Source organism: Rhizopus delemar, genomic scaffold (assembly GCF_000149305.1).
Source record: "Rhizopus delemar RA 99-880 supercont3.9 genomic scaffold, whole genome shotgun sequence".
Taxonomy (NCBI): Eukaryota; Fungi; Mucoromycota; class Mucoromycetes; order Mucorales; family Rhizopodaceae; genus Rhizopus; species Rhizopus delemar.
Window position 1 is genome coordinate 564,190 of NW_027137835.1, and position 14,765 is coordinate 578,954.

The 14,765-nt window shown below is 35.2% G+C and overlaps 3 protein-coding genes across 3 annotated transcripts; all 3 read right to left on the bottom strand.

The window, feature by feature from the left end:
• Positions 1-829: 829 nt before the first annotated feature.
• RO3G_11306 (uncharacterized protein) lies at positions 830-3,897 on the bottom strand (the record flags this gene model as incomplete). Its single annotated transcript, XM_067665890.1, has 9 exons — positions 830-1,020; positions 1,072-1,421; positions 1,475-1,515; positions 1,715-1,752; positions 1,949-2,318; positions 2,406-2,767; positions 2,821-2,858; positions 3,038-3,384; positions 3,433-3,897. 9 exons carry the CDS (start codon positions 3,895-3,897, stop codon positions 830-832), a joined length of 2,202 nt encoding a protein of 733 aa, XP_067521991.1.
• A 1,036-nt stretch (positions 3,898-4,933) lies between these two features.
• On the bottom strand, positions 4,934-6,198 carry RO3G_11307 (uncharacterized protein; the record flags this gene model as incomplete). Its single annotated transcript, XM_067665891.1, has 6 exons — positions 4,934-5,043; positions 5,192-5,345; positions 5,465-5,731; positions 5,805-5,895; positions 5,957-5,988; positions 6,049-6,198. The coding sequence occupies 6 exons, from the start codon at positions 6,196-6,198 to the stop codon at positions 4,934-4,936; spliced, it is 804 nt and encodes a 267-aa protein (XP_067521992.1).
• Positions 6,199-13,134: 6,936 nt separating this feature from the next.
• On the bottom strand, positions 13,135-13,797 carry RO3G_11308 (uncharacterized protein; the record flags this gene model as incomplete). Its single annotated transcript, XM_067665892.1, has 2 exons — positions 13,135-13,657; positions 13,745-13,797. The coding sequence occupies 2 exons, from the start codon at positions 13,795-13,797 to the stop codon at positions 13,135-13,137; spliced, it is 576 nt and encodes a 191-aa protein (XP_067521993.1).
• Between the last annotated feature and the right edge of the window lie 968 nt (positions 13,798-14,765).

The following is a 14,765-nucleotide window of genomic DNA, read 5'->3' on the forward strand; positions in this document are numbered from 1 at the left end:
GTTTTGAACGATGTTGGGTTGAAGATTGGAGTCCATTTGTAGTAAAAAGAGTGAATCAGCAGAAAATTAAAAATGAGAGACTACTTAAATATCTTTTGATAAACCCTTACATCCACTGAACCTGGAATCCTTGCTGAAACAAATAAAATAAGCAGCTTGTAATTTCAGATCCTATCATCCAAACTACCCTTGAAGATAAATAAATAAAAAAAAAAGAGCGTGTAGATTGAAAAGGTTTAGGTTGATTCAATATAAAATGTTTTTTTTTATATCTCAAATAATAAATCACTACAAACTATTCTTTACATAACACAGCTTGACATCCACTTGTCTTTATCACTCATTATATCACGGTCACCATTACGCCATCAACCATTGCGGAAAAGATAATTAAGGCTCCTTTCTTTGAACATACTTGGTTATGTTCTGAACAATTAAATAAATGAACACCTACACCAAGTATGATTATATGATTCTGAAACCCTTGTCTCTCTTTCTTTTTTTGGTCTTACATGACGGACATCCTTCTTGACAATCACAATCTTTGATCTGCTGTAGACATGTCGTCAAAAGTGGATCAAAAAATTTGTAAAGTTGTCTAGTGACACCACAGGGCTCTGGCTCATACACGGATAATCTATCAAGAATGGGTTCATGAGTGTTTATGACAAGAAGGAGATTGGATACCTCATTGGTCTTGGTCTTGTCGCATGTGGGTTTTTGCACTCGGTTTTTAAAAGGATTGAACTAGAAGACACATATTTGGGTAGGAGTGATATGAAGCAGTGAGCTAAGAGTAAATGTTCAGTATCCATCACGTCCCTGTATACTACTCACATGCGGCGTGGACGGCTGCCATCGGATCAATATCCAGCTCTTTGAGTTGTCGAACAGCCGCAGAGGGCACATCGGCCCAGATGCCATTTGAAAAAGTAATGATTGGGTCCATATAAACTTCATGTGAATCCATAATACGATTTCTTTGATCTATTCGATAATAACCAAACACAGTGGTCGACACTATGATAAAAGTGAGAGACAAAGAAAAAAAAAAAGGCGGTTTGGATTTACCTCTGACTTGTCCATAACAAACCAAGTTTTTAGTCTCCATAATCTGTTTACTTGCATCTGTTTTTATAGCATCCACATCCGTATAATCTCTTTGGGTTGTCGTCCAATTGACTCTGACCAAATGCACCTTGGCATATCGTTTATCGATATGACACTCTTCCACGAGATACGTTCTGCCTTGGTGTATAAAGATTGCGCCTTCATAGATTTCAAAGCCTGCCCTGCTCACCTCAATCTCTTCCATCACTGTATTTTTGTTATCAGTCACGTCAATGACAGCAAACGTGTCTTGGTTGACATGACGAATGTTAACATACTGGGAAGGATAGGGCCTGAAGCGAGGATCGGGTCTATAAAACTGATTTGCTTTAAATAATAGCAATACATCATGTAGACAACTTACGCCTTCACCCATCTTTGTGAGATGCTGCTCACATATTTCGGCTGTAGTTGAGCCAAAATAAAACGTATCCCTTGAAAGATCAATCATCAATTCTTCAGCAGCGCATTGGAGATGACTCTCTAGAACCAATGGATTTTCCAACTCGAGAGACAATACATCTGGCGTTTTAGCAAATAATTCCAAAGGGTGATTCTGTGCAAAGAGGTCACCAAGTTGTCCATCTTATGGATCGGCACTTACTGCATAGTATTGGTCCAGAGGATGCTTATCAGCCACCACTAGTGAAAGTGAATCTGCATTTCTTCTACCTGCCCTACCCGATTGTTGCCACTATTTTATGGTTATGATATGGCGGGTTATAAATCAAACGGTGATTTCCCTTACCATGGCGGATGTCGACCAAGGAACGCCAATCATGAGCACAGCATCTTTGTTTTCATCAGCTTCAATTCACATACACATTTCTTTTTATACCTAGGCTACCAATATCCACACCCAGCTCCAACGCGTTCGTCGCGATCACGACCAACAGGTCACCATCAAATAATCTCTTCTCGATCCTCCGTCTTTCCTCCGGTCGATAGCCTCCTCGGTAGGACATGACCTTCTGGAGCACCTCCCTCTTCTGCTTCCTTTCCAAACTCTCGCGTACATGCTTCATCAAGAGCTCACACGTCTTCCGGACCTTGCAAAACGCAATGGTCCTCACCTTTCTTTCCAAAAGGTATTCCAGCAGGATCGCGCCTTCGGCAACAGCACCTCTTCTTTCTTGAGGGGTGATGAGAGAAGGATTCCAGAGGATAAAGTGCTTTTGACCGTGCGGTGCGCCGTCTTGATTGATCCACTGTATGTTTTCTATACCGAAAAGGGTCCTCATGTGCTTTTGGGTCGGTTAGTGTCCAGTTCCGGGTGATCATGTTCTGTCCTGTACCTTTTCTGGGTTGGCGATCGTTGCACTGCACGCGATGAATCGATAGTCCCGATTGCCATCATGATCACACAGCCTTCTCAATCGACGGAGGATGTAGGCCGTGTGTAGACCGAAAAGGCCGCTATAGACATGAAGTTCTAAAAACAGTTGAGGATCAATACCACTCTTCTTTCTCACGCTCTCCTTACCATCGACCACAATGTATTTCAGCTTGGAAAGAAAGGATTGCCACCGGCCATGATTGGCTAAAATGGCATGGTGCAACATGTCTGGGTTGGTAAAGATCACACTGGCGTGATCCCTTGTAAGGGCACGTTGATCGGTTGGCGTATCACCATCAAAGGTAGAGACCTTGCCATACACTACTTTTAGTTTTATTCAACCCTCTCATGGATTTTTTTTTTGATTTTATTACCAACGTGTTTTTTAGAGTAGGCATAAGCTGGATCATTTCTTGAAATGCGCGTTTTTGATCTTGTGCCAACGCCTTTGTGGGAAAAATATAAAGTGCCTTGCTGGATGGGTCTCGCAAGAGACTCTCCAAGACGGGTATCTGATAGATTAAGGACTTGCCGCTTTAGAGAGATGAGTGGGTACAAGAGGGTAAGAGATGGGTGGATGTGTGTGCATACCTTGCGGTGGAAGTCGATACAATGACATGCTTGCCTTCACGTATTCCTTTGATCGCATTCGCTTGATGAATGTATAGATTGGAAATACCCTTCTTTTCCAGCGCACAAACGATCTCTTTTGGTAAATCTTCCACTTCACCATATATCGGCGGTTTACTTGGAAGCAATTTTTGATTTTCCAGATGGTCAAGTTGGCCTGCATAAAAGGATTCTGATCTCAACCTTTCGATCACACTTCCTATATTTTCCGCTTCTTCTTCTTCCTGGAACCATTCATCGTCAGAAGGCAAATGAATGGGTGTATTCTTTTCAATTTCTTTGAGCAAATGATCACTTGGATCGACCCCCTTTAAAGAATGGTTAGGACACTCCACAAGACACCTCCGATTGTATACCTCTTGTTGACACCGAATTAAAAATGCATGCATCGAGTTTTCAAATAGCTTATTCTGCTGTTCAATGATCTTTTGTATCGCGCCTGATTTGATGGTGGGTGCCGCAGACGTCCGTTTTGACCACCAATCCGACTCTGTTTCCCTTGCGGCTCTGTTCTTGTTTTGGGTCGTACCAAATTCGATTTCCAGCAGGTGAGCGTCAATAAAATGGAAATGAACAAAGTTGGGTATAATCACATTGACAGCAACCAGATCTTCCATGGTCAGATCTGGAACAGACTTTTGAATGGTTTGAAACGTAATGGAGGTCGTCAGCTTGGCATCACAAAATGCATAAAAAATGTTGACCTTTTCAAACTTGGCTTTCAGCTGTTGAAAGAGTTTTGGTCTTTCGGGTCCTTTTGACTTTTTGTTTACGTTGGTGTTGTTGTTGTTGTTGTTGTTGTCTGAAACTCTTTTTGGCATTGAAAAGTATTAAAAGATCGAGATTTTGTTCCGTAGCAGCAATCGCCTTTTTTTTTTTTTTGCTGATAAAAAAAGTGACTGAACTTGCTGTTGTCTTTTCTACGTACGACTGGGTGGTCTAAATAAAAAGTGAACCTGTCAAAACAATCAGGTCGGGAAAATGAGTGGATTATCTGCCATTCTATACATTTAGATCCATGTTTGGGTCTGAACTCATTTGTTGCTTTTATTGAGTTTGATAATAATTGATCATAATGCAATTTATTATCATAAAAATTTGCAGTCTCACTGAATGTTGTAACAGCTGTAAATTATTAATTACTATTGATTCAATAAAAGATTAAACCCCTTTTGGTCTTTGCATAAGCTTAGAATGACAGTCAAAGCATAATATCAGCTATTTTCTTCATTATTTTATAGCTATCTAGTATTGAAATACAAATTTCTCATCAACATACCGCTTTTTTTTTTTCGCACCTTCAATGACCAATGACTCAAAGGAGCTCTGTTTGCTCTTTGACAAACTGGCAAGTCTATCAAGGAAACTTGGGAGATAGGAACTCCCGCGTTTGCTTAGTCTTTATAGCTTGGAGTCTTTCCAGACTGGATAATAACAATTTAGTTGACCTGAACAGTGGTTAGTTGACTAGTATTTCCAAAGAAGATTTCTAGAGCTACCATATAACTTTTTCTGACGTGCACAAGTAAACTCACGGGTTCAGGATTTAATGATAAACCTACAGTAAACATCTTACTCCTTTGAGATTGTTTGAATCTTTCTTAAACGTCAGAGGAATTTGTACAGTCATTTGGCCTTTTTTTTTTTTTATTTAGAAGACAAACAAGTAGGTTTGTTCAGTTGCCTGTCTTTTTCGTTTAAAATGCCCCTTTTGATATACAAGATACTATGGAATATTCTACAACCCGTTCAAAGCTCGAATTTGGGTATTCACTATGAAATATACAATCAAGCACTATTTATTTCACCTACATTTCAAAAGTAGGAAGCTATTAAATAAACCAATGTTGTGTGGTATTATAATTTTTTTGCAGCAACTGAATTTGCATAAAAGCTACAATCTGTAGTAGACAAACAATATTTAAAATCAGCAAGGAATTTCAAAAGGTCTTCTTTATCGTTTAGCCCTAAGATGGGTCCCAACGTAGAAAATGTGCTTTTGATTAGCTCAAGACCGTCCCAGATGAATTTTTTTGAGGTGGTTGTGCCGGAATCTATCATGTCAAGGATCAATACTCACCATCTAGATCATTCCGTCTGTTTCTGCAAACTTACTCAACATACACTGTCGGTGATCCGACTGCACAATCACCACATTATCATTGACTGAGATCAAATCTTCCAATATTAAAGCAATATCAGGATTCTGTCCCTTTGAAGCAGCGAGAATATTCACTACAGAGATATGTTTAACTACTATGATCAGGCACTGCGGAAAAGTAAACATTTGCCTGCAGTTACAAATCTGTGATATGCTGAAGAACTATCCTCTGGTAACTGAATGGGGCAATTTAGCTCAAACGACACAAGATACATCCCAGCACTTACCTCGAATCCTGCCTCATAAAATTGTACCATTCCACCAGGCTTAACAACACGTATGGCTTCTTTAATAGCAATCGGCCATTCTTCTGCACGAAGAGCAAAGATAAAAAACCTCATGTGAACAAAGTCAAACGTGTTGTCTTTATAGGGAAGACCTTTGACTATATTGCCATGGCTGTATGTAAACTGATCAATCTTCAGAACCTTATTGGTAGTATCTACAATATCACATCCGTGGTACGTACAATTAGGATAATCGTTGATCATGTCCTATGTTTTGCATAAATTCCCAAGGCAAGTATTAGATTTGTATGCAAAACAGAGATGCTGTCCAATGACTTACCATGATCCATACACCTGAGCCACAGCCAATGTCGAGAACAGAAATGCCCTTTTCAAAGTCCAATGAGTTGCAAACACTGCTCAACAAATTTCTAAAAAAGCAAACATGATGAACGTGCAAATAAACAGGATTTCAAAATAATCGCTTGTTACCCTCCAAATAGTTCCTTGTAAGCAAAATGTTGCTAATTCAATAAAAGATGCATGAAGTTAAAACAGTATTCCGAACAATGATGGTTACTTACGCCGGTCAAACGTCTTTGTTCTTCCTCATCCTTTGGCAGCCAGTACGTGGATGCTTCCTCATTATGAAACTCCCTGTTTGTGTTGATTGTTGTGTAATCGATAGCACTCACTTCATCAACAGTTGAAGCCGAATCTTGAATTGAATCCATTGATTTGTAGTCTACATCAATAGCCAATTTAGTCTTTAAGCGCTTTAGTGCAGCTATACAATTCCCCATTCTTTAAAAACAACAACAAACCTTTGTTCTTTGAAACTGGTATAAATAACGAAAGAAAAAAAATATTCTTAAATTCTTGATATATTTATAGTGTAATTGTAATCCATGCGTAGTTATTGTGATTCAAACATGCTGTGATACAAGCCCATCGATTTCCTCTGCATCCATCTTTATGCATTTATTTTATTATCATGCCGCTGCGGCAGGATTTTTTTTTTTTGCTCAAGTATTGGGTTGAGCGCAGTCGTGGCTTCGTAGAATCATGCTATAAGCAAAACATTAAAAGGTCTTTAAAGAAAATATGACAAATTAACAAAGCTACTCTTGTAAGCATACACTGTCTGTATTTATATAGCAATCAAGATCAGCGCTAGTAAAAAGCTTTGATACCCATTGACTACTGTATCAATCATCTTAAAGAGAGGTGGCTTTGAGAAAGAACAATAGTATAATTGCAGCCATATCCTTTTGTGTTCATCTTAGAATGGCATCGTACACCTTTTGTGATTGCTTTTCTTTGGCCAAAAGAATCTTCACAGTTGATAAATATGATGTCTGGCTTCAACCTATATTCTAAAATACGCAATTTCTTGTACAACTGAGAGTACAAGTTTCTGAGAGTCTAAGGCTTCATTGGACTAGCGTAGTTTAGACCTCATCTTATGATTAAATTCATTGCATTACGAAACAGATGAAAGGAGAAAGAATACATTTGAAGATTGATGGCTGCTTAATAACGAACGTAACATTTTTAACCGTGTTAATACTGCAGCTATTGATACCAATGTTTCATGACCATCATCCTTGCCTTTGACGGTACGTATAGCTCACTTTGTATTTTGAGCAAGCTATCTATTGACAAAGCCCCATTTTATCTGTAAAGAGCTTTAAAAGTGCGAGCTAGCAAGTATTTTATACTTGTAACTAATATGTTTTATCAGTAAAGAAGAACAAAAGAACACGAATTTAAACAATACCTGTGATTAAAGTAGCATCGTCTCTAACACTATTTGAACTTTTTGAACAATGAAAGAATCTTTCAAAACAAAAAAGGACAAATTGGAGCATACTAGAAAGTCATGTGTGAGTTCACAATAGTTAAGGACAGTTATCTATGTTGAACAGCTAGAGTTTGAAAAGCTTGTGGAGCAAAGAATGTCAATTTTGTGAGATTGTATCTTTGATCTTTAGTATGTGATATCTAATATAAACATTTTGATAGCATTTAATATGCTTATGTGTGATGAATATTTGCATCCTTAAAAATCCGGAGATTTTAAATTATAGGATATTTAATTTAAACAGGGTTAACAAAAGCCTAAAATCCAAAGAATTAAAGAACTTTGTACAATGTTTTACAAATTTACATGTATTGATGAAGCTACCAAAATTACTAGGTCAGAATTAGATTTTTTTCTAAAAAGGTCATGTGATAACTTGGTTTTGTATCTGATTACTTTTATAAAAGAAGCAAAGGAACCAAGAAAAGTAAGTCAAAAAGACAGAAACCCAAGACATTGGTGGCTCATTTAAATGATAGAAAAATACAAGGCACATAAACGGCGCTTTTGTAGCCATTTATCAAAGTTGTAATTTAAGTTTTTCTGTGCCACGGACGCGTATCTTACACTTAGTACTTTTTGTTGTTTCATTCTGTGATTTAATATAATTGTTCTCAATTCGATTTGTACACGATTTTAGTTTCTAAATTCTCAAATGAATTATTAAACTGTTTTTTGTTCAAATGTACAGTTTGATCAAACAATGCGATGAGACTCGTTATGAGTAGCTACTAGAATTATTTAATATTGCACTAGTATGATATAGATTATATAACATTAACAGAAAATAAATGGTTATTAACGTCTTTATAACGTAAGTTGAAAAGACACACAAAAATGCTTCTCACTGTAATGTTTGTCATTATTAAAGTATAACATGACACGTTACTCATAACTATATGAATAAAACAAGCTTTTATTGGGTTCTTTGTGATGAATAGGCTCATCAATATCTTTTTATTTAAACAACTCTAATGATTTTAATTTTTCTTTTCATCCAAAATCAGTGCGGCAAAACCATGTGTAAAGCGCCGAATGACATTTTTACTTCAAACCCCAAGCTACTATAGTTGTCAATTGAACCATTCAATTCAATAGCACATTGAACATTCTAAAATTGATATCATCTTATTGAAAGAGAGAAAGAACTATAGAGAGCATTTATATAAATACCAAAAATAAATTCCAGCTTTTTTTTAAAGGGCATTTTGTATACAGCCTCATTATGTTCCCTTTCAATCTTCATTTTATAAAAGCTCTTCTTACCTTACCTTCTAATTAAACCCTATATATTAGAAAAACAAATCATTGTTATGATTGGTGGATAGATTAGCCGTTATTTTTTATCATATCAAACATTAAATCTGACAGGCTAGATTACATTTGGTTCCAAATTGAAGCAATAGTTCACCTACTTTTGATATACTCTATAAAGCCATTTCGAAGCATTTGTCTTATATGTGCTATTAAGCATATTTTCATTTATGTTGAATTTCGTATCCTCCAGAGCTTAAAGAAAAAGAGCAAAAAGAGATACATGTTTTTTTTTTTTTTTTTTTTTGTAAACTTTCTCGTGACACGAGATCAATTGATCAATATCATGTAAGCCTTGTTTAAGAAGTGAATGTTTTATGCTTTGTAAGCTAGAGAAACTGTGGATTTGTAATTACATTAGTAAAAGGTTATTCATAAATAAAGTCTATAAAGGATAAAGAGAAAAACGCACGATGCGGCCCTTTTGGTTTTGTTGAATAAAAAAGTAAAATTGTAGCCAACTTGCGATGTTAACGATTGTTAGTTATTGAGCCTTAGTTATAGATGCCGCTAATAAAGCTTGGATTTCATGTAACCTTTTTCATTGACATGGCAAGCTCTTTCTAAAGTCACTAGTATATCTTGGCTTACTTCTTGGTTCTTCCGTTTTTATAACAGCTTTACTTGACAAATTGTTCTTATAGATCTAATCAATTTGCAACTTACTTTTCCTGTAGTTTAACTCTCTGCTCGCATGTCTAACTTCCATCATTAATACACTTGCTTTATCTAAGTTGATGCATGTATTTTACTATATTAAAGAAAATGATGGGCTCCTATCTGACAAAACCAATCATATAGTCTTGCCTCCTATAGAACCCCATCCATGCTTAGGCTTTTCAACTATGTCTATATATCAATTGAAGGATGAACTGGATGCACTTTAATTTGGATGGTTTACTCTTCTTATGACGGGATACCTATAGCGTTCAGTGCATTCGTTTTAATCAGTTCTTTTCATTCGTAAAGCAATCATTCCTTTTCATCTCGCTGACGCTATTCTTTATCACTATGGAATATAACTCAGTCAAAGTTACTTCTTCCCAATGCTCCATTCTATTGACATGTCGATTTTAGGTCATGTTTTCCGTCATCAAGGCTTCTACATCATATTTATTCCAATCTTTTTTCAATCAATCTGCTTCCAGGTTCGTGATGTGCTAAAAAAGATTCCTTTTTTATGTATGCCTCTTCCCTTTTTACTACCTCTTCTACCTTGTTTTTATAATATAAATTTTATGATAGATGCTTTCAATACTCTGATTTTGCATCCTGTTTCTATTATTTCGGCTCTAAATGCTTTTAAATACCTTCTGATCCTACTTTCAATGTACTTGGATTTCCTTTCGTGATTATTTCTGGGTTATGCTCTCTTGGTTATTTGCATACTCATTGGTCTCTGGTGACTGACTATGTTCATTTTGTCTTTACTGGGTTATAGCTATTTTATATAGAAAGACTAAATTTAGAATGGGTTGTAAAATCATGAATATAGTAAGGGGTTTTTTTCCATTGATAATTAAAAGAGTAACGATGGCAAGTGTTGAACGAAAGAGGGAGAGAGGGATTTGATGACCAAGAGGTATTATCTAGAGCATTAGTAGACAAGTGGAATTGATTGATAAAGAAGCTTGGCAAATAACATTAATCCACATGAGTCAACCAGCTTGAACAAATCTCTTGGGATGTCTATTGTAGAATACATACCTGCTTTAGACATCCCAATAAAACTGGTACCATCCATTACTGAGTCCGAACAAGCAAAAATTGTTCGATCTGTTGAACATAATTAGTCCTCTGTCTCTTACACCATTGGTACAGAACCAGTAGAGCAACATGGGCAGTGAAGTGCTCATGTTATGCAAAAGAGGGATCACTTTGTCCAAGAACATACTTTGTCACCGTGCATACCTATGATAAGCATTCAGACAGGAACGACTCTAAACCAGTAATGTGTTTCCACGAATCGAGGCACCATCAGGTTCACTAGCCATATTGATGCCAAGTAGAGTAAAATGTAGAGCAGGCTGAAAAAATAGTCGTCATTTTAAGCAAATTGACAAAGAGGTAGTATGAAGTAGACTAACGGCCAAAAATAAATGAGAAAATATAATGACTTTTAAAGCATTTGAAGGAGCATAAGTTACCTATTATCAATTAAACTATGATTCTGAAATGACTGTAAATATATATATATATATATATATATGAATTATACACTAAATCACAATGAGAATAATGAGAATAATGAGAATAATGAGAATAATGAGAGTAGTATTTTTTTGAAAAGTAAAAAAGCTCCATATTTATATGAATCTCCTTCCCCCCCCCCTTTTTTTTAAAAAAAAAAAGATAAAAAATGACTCATTGTTTACAATATATTTGGTACACATATTTTATCAAATGATTTTCTTGATTATTTTTTTTTTGTTTATCATTCCCAATTTTACCCCTTTATATACCATGTTTCACACAAACGGAGAGTACAAAAAAGGCAACACCATTCATAGCTTACTTTGTTTATATAGATAAAATTGAAAAATATGAAAAACAGTATTCAAAGTGTATTTGATTAGTTTTACTAAAAGTCTTTTTTTTTCTTACTTGACATACTATCAATTATATACCTAACTTGCATCAAGTGAATAGCGATGGTCACACAGCATAATTCTTGTATTTCATAATAATCTTTTTTGAGTGACATATAAAGAAAAACATTCATGTGGTTATTAAAGGGATAAGCTCCTTTGCGAAAACGACAAAGGTAATTAATTGATTGCTTCCTACAATAATTTGTATCAGTAAAGGTATCCTATCATTTTTGAACTTTATTAAGGCTAACTTGACCCCTTTTTTCTCTTGTTTAAAAGTCACATTGTAATCAAATCCTATTGCATGCTATGTTACACATGGCTGGGAATGTGCTTTCTTTTTATGTTTTTTTAAAAAGAAGGAAGCGATAAGGACTACTTTTACAAAAAGAGAAGGATATATCTACTCTAAGGTGAGGCACAAGTAATTTTTTTTACACAAAGATGGAGAGGTATCTGTTTTTGGTCTGGGACGCTGGCAGAGAATTGGTAATTTGATAGGAAATCTAGGCTTAATGTGAAGAGCCATCCTTGCGGAGCTTCAACAGCTCTCGGATCACTTTACTTATTATTATCTATATTATTCAATTTGCCATTTTTTATCATAGTTTTTACCTGATTATGGTAGACACTATTTTGGTTATGTGATTGAGCCTCTTATACCACTCAGTCAGTTTATTCCTGTTTTTTCCTGTTTGCATCATTCTCCATTTGTATTAAAATTAAGGTCCTTGATAAATTAATTTATTTTCTACAGTATTTAAAAAGCATAATTGAAATGAATAAAAAAGTTATCCTTTGTTTTCTTCAATTTGTCAGGATAGACAAGGCTCTCTTGTGTGTTTCATTACGTTCTTTGTATTTCTACGCTTACCTTTCAAATTTAACAATTTGTCAACTACGACTACAAGCATTGATACTTGCATGCAACCTTTAATTAACTACGTTCAAGTCCTTTAGTTTACTCTTCAGACTATTGAGTAATTCATACAGAAAGCGTCTATTTATTTCTTCAATCGCCATGTGTACATGAAGTATTTCAAATTACCAATTTGGTAGATGAATGTATTTTTTTCTTTTATATCTTTTGCTTTTTGGAAAGTCATGTTTAAGCATAAAACTATAGGTTGTCTCACCATATTAGGATGTAACAAGGAAAAGCATACTTCCCAGTTGTAGTATTTACTGGTGACAAAAAATTCTGTTGGGTTAAGAGGTAAGCACACGATTCAACTTATGTTTCTTAGCCACGCTTCCTTTGTTGGAAAGAATAGATACGATTTATGTCATTCATTGCCAATCCAAACTGCTTTTTAATTTCTTTAAAAGTGAAAATTTCGCAGCATCAAAGGTTTTTCATCTTCATGTATTTTGAATGTAACGTTTTCCTGCCGAACATCTCGATTTAAAATTTCTCTATTAATAATAGCTAAAAGGTATTTTGGATTTTATTTAGTCCTTAAGCTATAAAGAATAAAAAATTATTCAATATATATTTTTGATGCAAACACCTGCTATTATTTATTTTTAAATTCTATAGAAAGTCAATTTTTTTTGAGCCAATGAGGGTATGTCAAAGTTCCATGATTTAAGCACTGTAAGCATTACCTGAAAGAGTTTTGCAAATAACTGGGAGCATATATTGATTTCTATTTGGCTAAGTAACAATCATATGCATTCATCCAATCAACTGTTTTTTTTTATTTTATTACTTTCATAACACAAACAAGACTGCTGGTATTATTCGCTGTTATGACTTAAAATTCTTTTGATGATTACTTTGTTAACTTATAAATAAATAAATAACCAAAAAAAATCGTAGTTTCATACATTTATTGGATAAAGGTGTTAATCAACAAGAGTTATGAACCAAAATTGAGAAAAGGTATGCCAGGCACAAATTATATAGCAACAACATAGACCCAGAATCTGGTATCATCTGACAAGTACTTTTTATCGCTTGAGAGCTGAGATTCGATCCAGTTGACACCGTTCTTGTAGTTGGTAATGTCTTGAGTATAGGGATTGCTTAAGCCAGATTGACCATTTCTGTGACCAGCAAACCACTTATCAGCACCATAAAAGTTTTGAGAGTCGTGTCTTGCCTTGATATCAGCCCTAAGGTCCTTGTTGAGCACAGCACCATTTTTGGAATTGGAAGCAGGTTGTCCCTTGAATTGAGAGGTTGAGGTGCGAAGCATGAACCAATTTTGTTTAAAGATACCAAAGTTAGCTGAGTCACCCGACTTGTTGTCACCGTAGGGGTAGTCTGTACTCAAGTGCTCATTTTCAAGCATAGCAATCGCAATATCCCAAACACCACCGCCATTATTCAAAATTTCCTGCTTTCTTTTACCCAATCCAGGAACAGTGTAACTGCCTCGATCGGCAGCAGCGACAAGGCCAAGGACACAAAGGAAGAAACTAAAATACTTGAGGAGCATGTTTTGTTTGATTGTTTTGTAAACTGAATGATTAAAAAGAAAAAAAAACATTGCACTGTATTTATACCTGTTCAATAGACATGTCCAGTGCTGTATTACATTCCATTTGGGTGTAGGCATCTTGTATTTCACATATAAAGCTGATAAGTACAAAAAGTAATATAAAAAGACAAATTTGATAAAAGAAAACATAGTAACTCGAGATATGAAACAATCTTATATCCTCAGATAATGTGACCATAAGCATCTAACGTTCATAGAATACAAAGCATGGCAATCAATAAATGCTTTAATGGTCTTTGGTAAACTATATGATATGTAATCCACCTTGGTTCTCCTAAAGGCAAAAAAAGGATATAGTCAGTGAATCATGGCTATCGACAGCAAAGAGAATAGGGCTGAAGAAGAGGAACGGTCTTTGGCATAAGCTTTGTATATAGATGATAGACATAATAACAATAATAATTGATTGATCTATTCAAACTATTCCCGCTCAGGAAAAGTCTTGGTATCATATTTTAGATTGATATAAATTGGCGGGAAATATGATTTTATGTTGATCGTATTTCACTTTCTTCAGATAAGGAGCGGGCAAACCTTTGTACACCTTTTTATATCCTTATTTGGTTTTATATTTGTTTAACTCAAGTAACACATTCAATTTCTGTAAAATAAATTTGAGCTCTTGTGTTTGACACCCAGCAAACACACTTGCATGTTAATGTGTAAACATTTACAATTAAATGGTTTAAATATTCCGTACTACATAGATTTTGAATACGTTCTTTATTGAGATTTTCGATCATTCCATTTTGTAAATATTGTTTATATTGAAAAGAAATGAAAAACAACAAGATGGGGTAATCTTGCACCTATCCTTAATCTCATACGTCCTGTATTATACTAAATGTACAAATAGCTTAGGTGTCCTATTTAACCTTTTTTTTCTGCATCCTTCATATCATCACTGTCTTTTTCCAATGGTATTTTACTTGAGAATGATCACATGGTTTTTTATTTTGTGACTCAAATGGGTTGTTCTATGTGTGACATTCATTTTTCCGTACTATCCGGTTGGCTTTTATAGA